The sequence below is a fragment of the Nicotiana tomentosiformis genome, chromosome 12, assembly GCF_000390325.3.
Source record: "Nicotiana tomentosiformis chromosome 12, ASM39032v3, whole genome shotgun sequence".
NCBI lineage: Eukaryota > Viridiplantae > Streptophyta > Magnoliopsida > Solanales > Solanaceae > Nicotiana > Nicotiana tomentosiformis.
Genome location: NC_090823.1, coordinates 2,058,491 through 2,075,170, shown reverse-complemented (window position 1 = coordinate 2,075,170; position 16,680 = coordinate 2,058,491). Strand labels below are relative to the sequence as shown.

Genomic DNA, 16,680 nt, shown 5'->3' with positions numbered 1-16,680 from the left:
ATATTGGTCCAACATAATATAATATACTGAAAGTTCATAAACATGTGCTCCAATCTCTAGTATATTATGCTGGAACTTTTTGTGTGCTGGAATTCCTGCATAATATGCTGGAAGTTCATATACAGGTGCACCAATCTCTAGTATATTATGCCGCAACTTTCAGTGTTGCAGCAAAATAATGGTTATTTTTCAATGACTTTGCAAACGCTGACTATTTTTCAATTACCAGTCCAAAAATCGGCTAGCCCGTGCTGTTTTTACGAGCTCCTTTGCAGGCCAAGTTTAATTAAATGGGATCTTTTCGCAAATAGCCGTTCATATTCATTTTTTACTTTTTCTAGTCATATACAAAGTTTATATACATAATTATACATATATGATGCAGAAATGAAGTATATATTATACTTTTACTGACTATTTTTAGTTTAAGCGGTTGGGTGAGCGGCTATTTGGGTTAATTCTTCTAATTAAATTTGGGTAGGTTTATAGTAAGGTTCTCTTTTATTGGTCACTAAAAGCACAAATCAAGGGACAACCTGGTATATAAAGTATTTTGCGTTCAAGTAGGGTTTGGAAAAATACCGCACCACAAGGGGTGTGACGTGGACATCTATCCTAATACAAGTATTAGCGACTGTTTCCACAGCTTGAATCCGTAATTTACGTGCATTTCCTTTTTATAATACTTCCTCTGTCTCAAAATATGTACTAATACTTTTCCTTTGTTAGGTTGTCCCAAGATTATGATATCTTTCTATAACAATTAACATACATTTACTATTTATCCTTAATAGAAAATTTATAGCTAAATAAAAATTTATATTTTAATTTAGACCACAAATTTTAAAAGTCTTTTTATTATTATTATTATTATTATTATTATTATTATTATTATTTAAACACCTGTTAAAGTGCATCAGCAATAAGTTGTGGCTCTATGCGATATATCTGTTTGCGGATCAAACTTTTTAACAAACTTTTATTTGTGCATTAGTTTTATCTATGCTTTTCTGAAAAAATATGAAAATTTCAACAGAAAATAAAAAGGAATTTTTAAAGTAGGTCTAAAATAAGTCGCTTGTTGTATCGGCGACGTGCTGGAATTTTAAAAAATAATAATTTCTGAAATTCTCTTCTCTATATACTTCTTCCTTTATCTTCTCTTCCCATTCTTGGCCTTGCAGAATGGTCAATTTTAACAAATCCTAAGTCGATCTCACAAATTCACCTCAAATACTAAGGGAATTAAGATATGCATTAAGAAGATTTAAGTTATATACGTTAACAACACAATAATTTTTCTTACATCATCAATATAATATAACATGTTATAACAGAACAAGTGATTGTGCAAATATCTTTTACACTGGTATTCATATAACTTAAACTCTTATAAGTTACTTATAAAAGATTTATTGCGTGGATAATTTTTACTTTATCAATGCAAATTAACCTATTGGGAAAATTAAACACTTATGATTTACGAAGTTGGTACGAAGCTTTAATTACAAAATTAACCTATTCGATCGTCTAACATTTTAAGAATAATGTAAGATAATAGATATCAATTTGAAACAAAAGTAAAACTTTAGAATTTGTAGTCTTGTATAAACACAAGCGACAGATAATCTTACACACCTGCCGAGTTGTGATAATAAATTAACACTGCTAATTATGCAAAATTCCTGCATACACTCAGGGGCAGACCTAGAAGTCGGATTATGAGTTTGGTCGATTCCAGTAGCTTTTGTTCAAATAATGTATTTGTGTTAAAAATATTCATTAAATATGCACAAATATTAAATTTAGAACTCAATTATTAGCACTTGAAATCTTCGTTTTAAAATTCTGAACCCGTAAAGTTGAAATCCTAGCTCCACCCTACGTACACTACTACTAAATACCATGCATGTAAGGTAAAACTCTATTCAACACGTTCTATTTGCTTGATTAAAAGAACTTGTTGATGGTAATTTTTGTCACATTTGAATTTGTTTCCTTTACTTGGAATAAATAATACTATCCTTGTATATAAGTTAATCTAATATCTTATTTTGTTCCATTTGAAAAAAGAAATTATTGAGAAATATTCGAGAAGACTTTTCCAAAAATTGTGGGAAGATATATAATTCAACCCCAAAAGAAACGGAAGTCTTCAATGGCCATGACTAATGTAGAATTCAAAAAGAATCAGCCATTTCCAAAGATTCTTCAGGTTGGTCAAAAACGCTTGCAAAATCCTTAAAACAGATAAATTAAAATATTATTCCAAAAAATTCCTTTTTTTTTTTCCCACTTCTATTACCAACCTCATACTTTTCAACTTTGATCTTTACGTTTTCCAAAGTTTGATCAGTTTCTGAATTAATTACCTAAAAACGATCATCATTTTACAACATGATGGGGTTGGTATTTTTCTAGCCTTATCTTGATTTTTCCAACTTTTGGGTACGTTACATTTTGATGATAATTTTATATATTTTTGTATTTCAACGTTAATTTCAGCAAGTCAATTTGGTTGAAGGTGGTGTCTTGATCTGATCAAAAAAGGATATTTGCTGAATTTTTATTGGGTTTATCCTAAGAAACCTAATAGAAATTCAGCATTTCTCTTGTAGAAAAAAAGGTGCAAACCCCACTTTGTAAAAGCTCAAAGTTTGCAATATTATTTGGTATGTGTTCATTTCATGATCTATATATATAGATTGATATCATGGAGCTTCATATGATGCAAGTTTTTTCCCTTTTTTCCTTTTTTCCTTGCATGGTATTATTTGGTATATGTAACGAAACTGTGAACATTCGCGATTATGCAAGATTATACACAAAATATTCTTTTTTGGCTCTCTTTAGCCCTATGTTACATGCTTTAATGTTCAACTAGATTGATAATTTGATATCATGTTTGATAAACTGATTTTAATCGCCTTGGAAAACTTATATTTTGATCAAAATATTTGACGTTTTAGAAATCCATCGTTACTGTTCCAATTAGTGGAGCATTAATTAAGTAAAACATTTAAGGAGAGATATAATGTAATTTAGATAAATATTCTTATGATCAAGGCTATTAATTTGTCAGGTTCATACAAGAACTTTAAAAGGCATATAATATTGATCGGACTAAGTAACAATTATGGGGAGAAACACAATATTTTTTCTTCTTGTGATCTATAGGTCACGAGTTCGAACCGTGGAAGCAGCCACTAATGTTTGCATTAGGGTAGACTGTCTACATTACACCCCTTGGGATGCGACCCTTCCCCAGACCCTGCGTGAATACGGGATGGTTTGTGCACCGGACTGCCCTTTCTTTCTTGGATGTTCAAATCTTTCATGTTGTGCAACTTAAGATTTCTATTGCATATTTTCATATTCTTCCTTTTAAAATTTGTGTTGTTTTTTTCTATTGTAGGTCCTTATTTTGTTGAAGTTTTTGTAACTCATAAAGATAAATGGATCAATTCAGGCAGATTGGTGAGGTAGTAGGGAGTTTGAAGGCTCTAATGGTGTTGAAACATGATATTCAAATCAATCATAAGCAATGTTGTTTCCTATTAGATATGTATATTCAGGCTTTTGATACCATTTCTGAAGAAATCAAACATAATTTAAGGTTAAATGAGAGGAATACAAAGTGGAAAGCTCTTGAGCAACCAATGAAAGAGTTACATAGGATCTTTAAAGAAGGCGAATCGTATATAAAATATTGTTTGGATGTGAAAGATTGGTGGGGAAAAGCGATAAGTCTTCATATGAACAAAGATTGTGTTGAGTTTCACATACATAACTTGCTTTGTTGTTTTCCTGTTGTTATTGAGGCGATTGAGACGGCTGCAGAAATCTCAGGATTCGACGAGGAGGAAATGCAGAAGAGAAGAGCTGCAGTTATGAAGAAATATGATAGGGAATTGATCGATCCGAGGTTTTTTCAGTGGATGTTTGGGAAGCAGTATTTAGTTACGCGAGAAATATGTAGCCGGTTGGAGAGTTCTTGGAAAGAAGATAGATGGTTGCTTCTTGAAAACATAAGGCAAAAGAAAAATGCAATTGCACCAGATACTTTGTTGAAGCACGAGCAAAGGATCGCAGAATTCTTGCTAAGGAAATTAGATGGTGTTGAACAAAGTAACAAGATATTGTTACCTAGTTCAATCTTAGTTGGATCAAACGATTATCATGTGAAGAGGCGTTTAGGGTCGTGGGGCGGACATGTTAAGGAGATACAATGGTTAGGTGAAAATTTTGCTCTGAGGAACTTTTTTGGAGATGTTGAACCATTGCATAGTGAGATTTCTTTAGTGTTTTCACTTTCACATCCAAACATATTGCAATATCATTGTGGTTTTTATGATGAAGAAAGGAAAGAAGGGTACCTTGTTATGGAGCTGATGAACGATACTCTTGCGACGTATATAAAGGAGCATTCTGGCCAAAGGAAGAGACTGCCATTTTCTACGTCTGCTGCAGTTGATATTATGCTTCAGATTGCTCGAGGGATGGAGTATATGCACGCGAGAAAGATCTATCACGGAGAATTGAACCCGTCTCATGTCCTTCTTAAAGCGAGGAATTCCTCAGCAGAGAGCTATTTTCACGCGAAAATCAAAGGCTTTGGCTTAACTTCGATTAAAAGTACTTACAAGACTGTCAACCACAGCGCGGCTGACTCCATTATATGGTATGCCCCGGAAGTTCTAGCTGAAAATGAAAAGCCGGGAACCAAATGCACATCCAAGTATACGGAGAAAGCTGATGTCTATAGCTTCGGAATGATTTGCTTTCAAATTTTAACGGGCAAAGTTCCATTCGATGAAGGACATTTGCAAGGCGAGAAAGTGGTCCGAAATATCAGAGCAGGGGAAAGGCCTCTCTTTCCATATCCTTCACCTAAATACCTTGTGAACTTAACCAGAAGATGCTGGCATACGAACCCAAATCTTCGCCCACGTTTCTCATCTCTATGCAGGATTTTACATTATATCAAGAAAGTTCTTGTCATAAATCCAGAACATGGCCAGCCTGAAACTGCTCCTCCACTTGTAGACTATTGTGATATCGAGGGTGGCTACTCGAAGAAATTTTCTGAAGAGGAGAGCACGTGTTTGACACCGGTATCACAGATTCCTTTCCAGATGTTTGCTTACCGGCTGATTGAGAAAGAGAAAATTTCTGGAAAGAACTGGGATTCATCAAATGATGGATTTTCAGTCCATAGGCGAGCATCGATTCTGAGTGATGACGGGCATTTGGCTGCGATGGATGATCTCTTTCTTGCACCGAGCGATGGAAGGTCAGTTTGCTCAGAGATAATTGACAGGAAAGATTCAAGATTGTTTGATCAGAGATCAGCTATCTCAGAAATACCACATAGAAAGCTTTACTTATTCGATCAAGCATCAGTTGGCTCTGAGAGTCCAGACAGGAGATTCTCGTCTGTAGCAGCAGACGAGAAGTTTTTCTTTGCTGATAGTCCAGATAGGAAAGTACTATCAACCCCAATAGTTGATAGGTCACCACGTATCGACACACTAGAGAAAAAGATCATCTCATCAATGAGCAAGAACCAAAGACTGAAATTTTCGGACAACCAGGAGAAGGTAATGTCTCCAAAAGCAGGCGATGAAAAACCTACAGCAAATGTTGCAGCTGAACAAAATTTAGTATCTCCTCGGACTACAGAGAAAATAAAATCAGCTGAGCAAAACTTAGTATCTCCTCGGAATTTAGAGAAGAAAATTTCATCTGATGATCAGAAACTAACTAGTCCTGAGAGTCAAGAAAAGAAACATGCATCAGACGATCAGAAACTAACTAGTCCTGAGAGTCAAGAAAAGAAACATGCATCAGACGATCAGAAACTAATCAGTTCCGAGGCTCCTGAGAAGAAACATTCATCTGATGATAGGAAATTACTACATTCCAAGACTCCAGAAAGGATGAAGTCGTCAACTGTCAATGACAAGCCACTTCAAGGTGAGCACGCGCAAAGGAGAAGTGTAAGGACTAGGAAAACAAACGAAAAGTTATCGAAGATTATAGAGAAGAAAGTTCTGGAAACTAATCAAATTTCAATATCATCCGAGAACACCGAGACAACTGCATCCAAGACCAGAAATCAAAAGATAACAGTGAAGAAAGATTCATCGCGCGGCAAACTGCAGGATACAAAGACTAGCTCTCTAACAGGTAATTTTTTCTAACGCCCCCCAAAAAATAATTTGCTCCCTCCGTCCCAACACTCTTTCCTTTTTAGTCAGTCCCAAAAAGAATGTCACCTTTAAACAATTTATCTTTAGAACTCATGTTTTACCCTTAATGAGATGATTTATAGCCGCACAAATGTCAATCTTTCTTTCTTTCTTTCTTAAACTCCGTGCCCAGTCAAACAACACCGATTGGGACAGAGGGAGTAGATGTTTTTTTCTCAGTCGATTAGTTAGTGTTTGAGGATTTCCAAACATGAGTATAATATTGAATGGCTTGTGCAGAGAAACTGAATGATGACTCACCAAGATCTTCACCAGCTAGAGCTAAGAGAATACATTCATCACCGATGTCTTCACCAACACGAACACCAAAGGCATCTTCAAGATCATCACCAGCGATCGCCACAAAGGGATATGCATATCAATCTCCAAGTTCGTCACCATTAAATCCATGTTCTCGATGTGCTAGAGTCAATCGAGAGTGTCAACCTTCAGGTATGAGCCCACATATACAACGGAAAGCTCATCCGTCTCATTCAGAGATCGCGTAGCTCTTCATCTGTCACTTAATGCATATACAGCAGTATTTGCACTGAATAGATTCATACAATGTACTCACTCAAGGCTAAGATTTCTCTAGTCCCAGGTTAGAGCTACAAAACCTCCCCGGATTTTCATGGGGGCCTTTGTAACAAGAGAAATATGCACTATTACTACATATATATACAGTTTTCCACCTTACAAGTTAGTTAAGCGATTTCGTATTTAAATATATTGAAGCAAAATATGAATGAAGTGTGATTCTTATACGCGCCTATTGAACTCTCTGATTCTAAGACGACAAATGTCACATTATCTACTTTCATTCCCTGACTACAAGAGGATGCTACTTTCAAAATTTCATGGTTCTTGTAATCAGGAGCGAAGCCAGAAAATTCAATAAGGGTGTTCAAATTTTGAATACCGTTTGCTAGTGGTTGTAAAGGGTTTTCAAAGTCTATTTCTTTTATCAATAACAAATAATATTTTACCCTATATACAGTATAATTTTTCGGCGAAGGGTGTTCAGTTAACCATAATGGCCACACATAGCTTCACCCCTGCCTGTAATACTCTTCATCAGCTAAAAGTTGCTAAATTTCAGGAACAAAATCTCCGATTTGTATTTGCACTCGAAAGTTGGCATTTCTGGCTCACATGAAATTGGTTTAAAGGCAGTTTACACCAGCATATGGGATAAATGCCAATTTGGAGCTTCCTCTTGTTTGAGTTGGCATTGATTAATACAGATCGGGAATTTAGTACTAGGCGGCATCCCCTCTTAGTTTTAAGTAGGCAAAACCGTTCTGTTTTAGTTCTTTTCCATGAGTAATCCAGGAATTTTCCTATTATTTTTTCAACCGAGAGACTTCGATATAGACGGATCTCTTTATTTCTTCTTCATTGAGACAGGAGATGACCAAGTAAAAAAAATTCATTCACAGACAATGTAGAACTTTTTCATATATCAATATATAAGGGGAAGAGAATCATGACAAGTACAAGTACTACAAGACCTCATCATCAACAAAACTGTTTCCTATAGACCAAGTTTTTACACTAGTCGCGGACCTATGTTTGGAATAGAGGGGTCACCGGACCTTGTTAACTTGGCAAAAATTCTAGATATATGTGTATATACGTTAAAAACGATTATATATTTTACTTGGAACCCTTAGATTAAAATTAAGATAAGGGCACTGGTTGAGCAGTTCGTTCGCCACCTTCAAATTCTTGGTCCAGCTCTGACCGTATATACCTGGGTGTACAAATGATCATTTCACATGTAGAAAAAAAAAAACCACTACATTATGTCAACTGCAATTTCATTGATTGTTCGCTAAGCTCCTCTACACCATGTGACCATATGAGCCTTCTAAAATCTGGACTCTATGTGCATGCGTCCTTTTTAAAAAATGAATTTATAACAGGTGGTGTTTAGGTCAACTTGTATGTATCTCGACTATTTCATGAGTATATGTTACCTTCCACGGGAGCCTTTACCGTTGCTCCGTGTGACTTATAGGTCACGTGTTCGAGCCGTGAAATTAACCTGCCACTGATACTTACATTAGGGTAGACCGCCTACATCACACCCCCTTAGCTAGGGTGCGGCCCTTCTCCAGACCCTACATGAACGCGGGATGTTTCGTGTACCGGATTGCCATATGCTACCTTCCACGAACAAAGACAGTAGCTCTTGTCACCAAAGTTTAGGCTGTTTGGAAAATAATCACCTAGCGTTTTTGTCCCTAGTGAGATTTGAACCTTGATCTACCAAGATATTCGCTCGCTTCATGAATCGCAAGGCCACACCAGTGGGTACGTGGACGAGTACATTTAAAGGAGTCATTGCTGCAACATGATCTATTCCTTGATTTGTTCGTGGCACTAAAAAAAAAAATAGCACGGATTTGAATTGGTAAAACAAAAATTTAGAAAGAAAAAAAGAACTGGTAAAACGAATGGATCAATTGAACAGGTGCATTGTAAAGAGTCTTAATGTGATAAGCCGCCTTATTTAAAAATATTATTTTTACAAGTCACCCTAATTAATTTTATTTATAGCTCGTAGGGCTTTGGTCTAGTGGGTGAGAGTGCAACACGTAATATGTGGGTTATGCTCACGTCACAGATTCGAATCTTATCGCAGAAAAAAGCCTTGTATTTAAGTTGAGAATGGTAAAGAGGCGTGCTCATTATCAACCAAGTTTTGAATCGTGCACCACTGACCTTTTCTTCGTTAGGTTCCTGTAAGGACCGATCAAGCTGTGGCAAGTCAGGGATGCATAATGAATTTTCCAAGGTGTGTGAATTACCTTATATATTCAGCCACATGTGCGGGTGTGCAATGGCGTATGTAGTGTTATAGTACCGGATTCATCTGAACCCAATACTTTCGATACAAAGTATAAATTTAATGTAAAAATTCACTAAAATTGCAATATATAGTGGGTCTGAACCCATAACTTTAAAAATATAATAGGTTCAATACTAAAACCGTAAAGCCTGAACCCATAGAATTAAAATCCTGAAACTGCCTCTGCGAGTGTAAAATGATTTTATGGTCTCAGTCATTCTTCAATATAAAAGTCAATTTCCATTCTTCCTGTTCCCGCAACAGACGTACACTCGGTTGAAGTTGGATTTAGAAACGACGGTGCATATATGATATTTTAAGGACAAAAAATATTGGACTAGACTATTAATCCTTATGTAAATGTCAGGGATAAGCTTTCCGTGTCGGGGTAGGCGTTCGGATTTCGACAGCGATTCTATGAGCTTAAACTTAAAAGTTCTTTGCTAGTGTGCTGGATGAAGAACAAGGCCAGGCTCAAGCGATAAAATAAAGAAGGCAGAATTTGTATAGCCAGCCCTGTTTTCTTTCACTTATTCCATAAATAACTTCCTAAGTCTAATTTAATAACATAAAAAATTTAATAATTAATCTATCATAATCAATTAAAATACATAAATAATATGGGAATTCTGAACTCCTTAGCAATAAAAAAAAAATACATTTCTGACTTAAACTAATTGATCGTTCGATAAAAGGAAACTGAAAAGAAAAAAAAAAACAAATACATTACTGGTGGATATGTAATTCTCCAACAAAACTTTGATTAAAAAGTAAAATAAAAGCAACACCACAATTTAACGTAATTTTCTAGATGATTGATAAATCAAGGGAGACTTTCATTTTTTTTAATTTTTTTTTTACACTTCCAGAATCATATTTTATTGCTTTTATATTTACAAAACAATATGTGAAATTAAAATCACACCATATGTCAAAATAAAATAAATGTTTGTGTTTTGTGATCCCCATTTTGTTCTTCCTCCTCTTTAACCCTTTTAAAGCTCTTTTTTTTTTTTCTTGATTCAGATGAAACATCCTCATCTTTTTGCTCCCAAATTTAGGTAATATTTTGAGGGAAAAAAACAAATCAAAGGATAAAAAACCAGAAAATGGAAGCTTCCCAATAAAAAAAGTGAATTTTGCATGGTAATATATTTCTCTTGGTTGAAGTATCATGCTAATTATATCTGCTTTTCTGTTTGATATTTCTTTTAATTTCATATATTCAACATTTTCATCACCTTTCTTGAATCTTTACCTTCAAAAAAACATTTCTTTTATTTAAATGTATGTATCTATATATATATATATTCCTGAATGTTCATTAATGTTTCTTTTATCTGTTTTTTAATTTTTTTTGCATGTTGTCTCCATGTTTATTATATACATGAAACTAAATCAACAAATTCCAGAAAAAAAAATGAACCTCAAATGAGAAGGCATTTGTATCTAATTAAAGCATCCGATTTAGGTGAAGTTTCTCAAACATCATATGCTATAAATTTTTGGATGAATCTTGACAAATGTTTGGGCCTGTTCCAGATGTTTATTTTTCTGTTCTCCTTGTGTTTTTTAAAGAGATTTAACATGTCATAATTCAACATGCACAACCGGGACAGTGGCGTATGTCGGATTTTTACTAAGAGGATTCAAAAATAAAGAAAATAAACATGCAAAGGAGCTATGAGGATTTCTTTCTACTATATGTTAAAAAAAGGGCAGCCCGGTACACTAAGCGATCTCGTTATGCGCGGAGTCCGGGGAAGGGCCGCACCACAAGGGTCTATTGTACGCAACCTTACCCTACATTTCTGCAAGAGGCTGTTTTCACGGCTTGAACCCGAGACCTTCTGGTCACATGACATAACTTTACCAGTTACGTCAAGGCTCCCCTTCTCCTTTCTAATATATGTATATGAAAAAAATTGACCTAATAGACAGTGTAATTTTCGGGCGAATCCGTCCACCTAGCTCCACCCCAAGGAAGAGTTAGATGTTCCAAAAGAGGTTTAATTGAAGCCTCTTCGTCTCAAAATTAAAGCAAATAAGGTAAAACCAACTTTTTTTTTATGTATATATATAAATTGTTGAATCTCTTTGACATAACGGAATCTTGTAGTGCATGTAGTAAATGTGGATCAGAAGTTGCTTTATGTCACAGGTTAAAATCCGAGATGTAATATCCTTGCATTGTTTTAGAATTCTTGGTTGGCGACTTTTATTAAAATTGTAACTAGTTATTTACCATTTCTGCTCTTTAATGCAGTTGAGGAAACAATTTTGATGCCAGCAGCCAATTTCGAGCATTAATTTCCATTGAAAATTTGGGAACAGACATGACGAAGCGTAGTTGGAAGGAATCAATGAAGGCATTTGGGAGTCATATTGATCTTGAAAAAGAAGAAGAATTGAAATGGATAAAAATAGGTAATTATTCAATTCCAGAACAACCTCGACCCTTTGAATGTTATTGGAGGTTGTGGGATAACGCGTTAGAGGCAAAAAGAAGGCAATTTAAAGCACATCTTCGCGCACAAATTTACCCTGAACGTGGATTTATGTGGTATACAGAATGGCAACTAGTTCGCAGTAAGTTGCTGATCATCCTGTCAAGAAAATTGGCAAAACTTAATGTAACTAGGTGTATAATTAATGGCGGATCTAGAATAAGTTCTATGAGTTCAATTGAACACATTGCATTCAGCTCGAACTATATAAACATGTGCAAAAATGAATATAGAGTGTAATACACATAATAAGATTACCCTCATTTTGAACGCATTGACTCTAAATCCTGGATTTGCCTTGTGTATAATGGTGTCAAACCTTAAAAGCCTGTTTGGTTTTGCTTTTTTCGTCATTTCATAATGTATTGTTTTCTACCTTACTCTGTGATTTTGTTGTTTTTCGTCGTCTCATAATGTATCGTTTTGTACGGTGTTGTATTGTGTCGTAATGTATTGTTGAAACAATGTGCGGTTAGATTGTATACAGAATGGCAACTAGTTCACAGAAAGTTGCTGATCATCCTGTCAAGAAAGTGCATAATGGTGGCAAAACTTAATGTCACTTGAAAATTTCTAATTACCCCCTAATGAAATCCAAGTTTTGTGTCATATCTTTATACAAATAAAGTGCACCTACGAGATTATGTGACCTTAACTAGGTGTATAAGTAGTAGAGGTAGATCTAGAATAGGTTCTATGAGTTCAACTGAACACCGATACATTTAGGCTGAACTATCTAGACATATGCAAAGAGAATATAAATCATATGCACATAATAAGATCATATTCATTCAGAACCCACTGACTCAATATCTTTGATTCACCTCTGTGTATAATGGTGGCAAATTGTAATAGCCTATTTAGGTTGTTGTTTTCCATCGTTTCATAATATATCGTTTTATATCATATTATATTGTACTGTATTGTCTCATTATGTAAGTACTGCGTACACACTATCCTCCCCAGACACCACATGGGATTTCACTAGGCTTCTTGTTGTATTGTCTCATTGAAACAATGTTTTAGATAAACTGTATTGCTTGTTGTCGTTTAATTGCATTTTCTTGTTTGGTATATTGCATTGTAGAATAACTTATAAGCACTGAGATCCCTAAATACATCCAAGTTTGTATCATGTACTCATACCAATACAATGCACATTGAGTTTATGTGGATTCTATATATTTTTTTGATGTTAAGCATTATGTTTTCTGTTATTTTTGGTTCATAAAATAAGAGAATCCTAATCTGAAGAGTTTTATTCTTATTGCAGAGATTGAGAATAAAGTAAAGAGAATAGCAAAGCTAATTAAGAGACTAAACCAAGGGAGTAGAGAAGGGAATTTGAAGAGAAGATCAGAACTACTTCAACTTGTTGATGAATTCCATAAACAGTACCAATCCGTTTATTCTATGTATGATAATCTCAAAGGGGAAGTAAGGAAAAAACTTAATGAAGAACACGAGGGCGATTCGTCTTCTCAATCTTCTTTGTGTTCTAATTCAGAATTATATTATACCCCTGAGGAAATGGCTACCAAAAGTAACTCATCTTGTTCCAATTGTGAGACTTTAGATGTAGAGGATGCTATTTTGAAGGACAAAATAACCTCAAAAAGTGAAGTTAAGGTTGAAACTATGGACTTTGATGTGCCGATGCCTTTTGGCCGAGTGTCTGAGCCAGAGGAATTCTTCAAAGACCTTAGGATTCAAGGCGAAGAGAAGTTGATAAATGAATCTACATTGTTAAAGGAGAAAGTGAAAGAAAAAGAAGACGAGATCTTGTCTCTCACCGATAAATTTGAACTTCGCGAGAAGGAGAGATTGTCTAAAATGAAAGAGTTAGAAGATCAAGTTGCTACAATGAAGCTTGAATTAGAAAACTTATGTGTTCAAAAGAGAGAACTCGAAGAGCAAACCGTGTACAAGTCAAATGAAGTTAAACGAATGGAAGAAAGTAATTCAGGATTGCAAGCTCGCGTCTTAGAACTACAAGCAACATTCAAAAAGAAAGATGATCAATTTTCTCAACTTCTTAAAAAATTCAAGGAGAATCAGCAGAAGTCAAAGTCTAGAATCGACGATCTGATGGCAAAATCAACCGGTCTGCAGAAAGAAGTGAACCGTTTACGTGCTGAAAGGAATGAATTGGAAGAAAAATTGTTACATGAAACCAAGAAAGGATCAGATCAAGTCAAGGACTTAACAGAAAGAACACATTTTCTTGATTTAACAGAAAGGACTGATTATCTGCAGCAGGAGTTGGAAGCCTTAAGAAATCAGAAATATGAACTAGAGTTGTCACTAAAAGAAAAAACTCAAGAAGTATCAGAATGTCAACTTCAGATAGAGAACATGAAAGTGAAATTAACATGCACGACGTTGTCGGAGGAAGGGATAACAAAAGAGAAGGAAGGGCTAAACTCGGAGGTGAAATCACTCGCGAAAGAAAAAAGTGACTTGAAAGAGAAGATAATGGATATGAATCAAGAAGCTTATCATTTAGAATTACAAAAAGAAAAGCTGAATGATAAGATTATGGAGTTGGAAACAAAACTTTTAGGAAAAGAAGCAGAGGTGGGAATTCTTCAAAAGAAACTTGAGGCTTATATGAATGATATGTCCACTCAGAATTCAACATTGACAGCGCGAATTTCAACAGCGGAAACTGAAAAGTCTAGATTGAAATCTCAGCTTGAGAAAGAGAAACATGAATTTTCACAAAGGCTTAAGCAGATGGAAAAGAAAAACACTGAATTGACTATCAAGATCGCGGAGCTGGAGAAAAATATAAGAGGAATGGAAATTATCGTAAACAAGTCAAAGGAGGAACATAAGCAAATGCAAATCAGGTTAGAAGATTCCAAATCAAATTTTCACAATGCTGAAAGAAAACTAGAAGAAATGACTGAGGAACTACGCAAGACGTTTGAGGACAGTTTACGAATCTTGAGCAGAAGGATTCGCGTAGCAGAACAATTGCATATCGAGAACAAGGAGTGGTACCAAAAAACCAGGAACTCGTACGAGAAAGAAAATAAAGACCTAAAAGAGAAAAATGCAAGACATGAAATGGGGCTAAGGGGAATTAAGGATATATCATTGACAGCAAGTGATATGTTAGGTTCACTAGATGCAGTGGCACTAAAATTTGAGGAATGCACTGCTCATTTCTTGAATCGAATATCCAAGGTTTCGTGTGAGTTGAAGTTCGTTAAAGATTGGGTGATGAGGAAAAACAAAGCAATGGCACATGTTAAAGATGATTTTGATTGTTTACTTACACAATGTGATGATAAGGAAGCTGAGATATTGAAATATAGAGAGAAAGTTTGGAAGTTAGAGAACAAAGTTAGAGAACTAGAGAAAATGATCAAGGACCAAGAGGAATCAATGTTGGTTTTAAAGGAGGAAAAGCGAGAGGCAATTAGACAATTATGTGTATGGATTGATTATCATCGTAGTCGCTCTGATTATTATAAAAGGATTCTGTTAGCTGAATTTGGCCGAAGGAGCGCTCCATAGGATTGATTTCCTTCAACCATCAGTAACTACATTCTTTAGCGGGGCCACTAAAAGGGGAAAACGCTTCTTACCAGGAGTTTCTCCGATTAGATTTTATCCTTTTGACTATATATGCAATTGATGAGATGTAATAGTTTTTATCCTTTTTGTTTCCTTTATCAAGATTCGTGCTGCATAGGGCCTATTACAGGGGAAAGTGCTTCTTACCAGGAGTTTCTCCATTCCAACTAAACTTAAGAAGATTGTAACCGCCATTTGAAGCTCTTACCAGGAGTTTTTCCATTCCGACTAAACTTGAGAAGGTTGGCAAAATCTTGTCCTGGAGGTTGTTCACCATTTTTTTTTTTGGTTCATCAATAGGTTTGTTCTTGTTAGAAGATTGTATAATGAATAAAGAGTATTAGGTACCTGAAAAACATTAGTGACACACTCAAATAATTTTGGTGTTAAGCCTTTTACACACTCCGGGTTCTATCGGAAACAACCTCTCTACCTCATCAGAGTAGAGGTGAGGTCTACGTACATTCTACACCCCACTATGTGAGATTACACTTGGTTTATTGTTGTTGTTGTTGTTGCCTTTTACACACTGGCAAAAGCTAGATTTAGCATTGTACGTCTGCATTTGGGATGTAATAGTTTACTCTCTTGTGCATCTGGATTTGGGATTAAACCAAATCTCTTGTTGCTGAAAAGAGATTATGTTATGGAATTCTACTTGCTAACATCCTTTTGATATTAAATTTTCTGGACAATATTAAGCTCTTCAATTTTCTAACCATGTTTGACCTTTGATTCGTCATGGTAGAGAAGAAAAACGCGCACGGACAGGGAAGGACGACGTACTATGATACTTTCTGTTTAGCAGGTCTACTATTTCCTGATAAAACAGCTATGTTTCCAATCCGTTTCAGTAAAATCTTGAAAAACACGAGATGAAATCATATCCAAGAATTGGTAACTATTTCCAAGGTGTCTGAATATAGCGTCTTCGGTTTCTTTTTCCAAGAACTGCTATTCTTCTTGTTTTGTTTTTTCTTGGCAATTTTTTTTTTAATAAACTCCAAACTTCCGGTCATGAGTACACATGTTAGGGAGCTATGGTCGTAGCGGTTTGCATCCTAGTCGACCAAAATCGCCTTCAAGACAGTGGCTTGCCACGAATACAATATTTATTTTGATAAGTTATTACTATTTTTATTTCTGTTCAATATCAATATTATAGTAATTTTTTCCAACAATATCTGCTGCAAAATTCGAACTCGCGACAGAGAGTAATTATTTAACACTGTTTGATGCTTCATAAGACAGTCCAACACCACCATGTTTAAATTGCGGATATCATAGGCTCAGTTATAAAATTTCAAAAGCATTATATTTCCCAAGTGAAAGCTATCCTCAGCAAATTAAATTCAAGAACTATTTGAAATGAAAAGGAACTTAAAATTTTGTCACACCCCTTAACATGAAAAATTAAACTTAAATAACATCTAAAATCTGATCAATTTTCATTTACCATATAATCCAATTTCATGCTAAA

The 16,680-nt window shown here is 35.1% G+C and overlaps 2 protein-coding genes across 7 annotated transcripts; both read left to right on the top strand.

The window, feature by feature from the left end:
- The first annotated feature begins 2,225 nt into the window (after window positions 1-2,225).
- Window positions 2,226-6,957, top strand: LOC104112065 (uncharacterized). 4 transcript variants are annotated; one of them, XM_070191771.1, is made up of 4 exons: window positions 2,226-2,405; window positions 2,506-2,626; window positions 3,416-6,189; window positions 6,492-6,957. In XM_070191771.1, the coding sequence occupies exons 3-4, from the start codon at window positions 3,456-3,458 to the stop codon at window positions 6,758-6,760; spliced, it is 3,003 nt and encodes a 1,000-aa protein (XP_070047872.1). In that variant the 5' UTR covers window positions 2,226-2,405; window positions 2,506-2,626; window positions 3,416-3,455; the 3' UTR covers window positions 6,761-6,957. The 4 variants fall into 4 exon arrangements, with proteins under 4 accessions (XP_070047872.1, XP_070047870.1, XP_070047871.1 ...); XM_070191769.1 differs by having other exon boundaries at window positions 2,506-2,672; XM_070191770.1 differs by having other exon boundaries at window positions 2,226-2,626.
- A 3,067-nt stretch (window positions 6,958-10,024) lies between these two features.
- LOC138903577 (COP1-interactive protein 1-like) lies at window positions 10,025-15,598 on the top strand. Of its 3 annotated transcripts, none has more exons than XM_070191948.1 (3): window positions 10,025-10,254; window positions 11,375-11,697; window positions 12,889-15,598. In XM_070191948.1, exons 2-3 carry the CDS (start codon window positions 11,445-11,447, stop codon window positions 15,138-15,140), a joined length of 2,505 nt encoding a protein of 834 aa, XP_070048049.1. In that variant the 5' UTR covers window positions 10,025-10,254; window positions 11,375-11,444; the 3' UTR covers window positions 15,141-15,598. The 3 variants fall into 3 exon arrangements, with proteins under 3 accessions (XP_070048049.1, XP_070048051.1, XP_070048050.1); XM_070191950.1 differs by having other exon boundaries at window positions 10,027-10,254; window positions 11,375-11,535; XM_070191949.1 differs by lacking the exon at window positions 10,025-10,254 and adding an exon at window positions 10,418-11,157.
- Window positions 15,599-16,680: the final 1,082 nt, after the last annotated feature.

Excerpts from the sequence above, each read along its gene's own strand:
- LOC138903577 (XM_070191948.1), top strand. The coding sequence starts at position 11,445 with ATGACGAAGCGTAGTTGGAAGGAATCAATGAAGGCATTTGGGAGTCAT. Across the intron at positions 11,698-12,888 it reads AGAATGGCAACTAGTTCGCA|AGATTGAGAATAAAGTAAAG; the intron begins GTAAGTTGCTGA and ends TTCTTATTGCAG.
- LOC104112065 (XM_070191771.1), top strand. The coding sequence starts at position 3,456 with ATGGATCAATTCAGGCAGATTGGTGAGGTAGTAGGGAGTTTGAAGGCT. Across the intron at positions 6,190-6,491 it reads AAAGACTAGCTCTCTAACAG|AGAAACTGAATGATGACTCA; the intron begins GTAATTTTTTCT and ends TGGCTTGTGCAG.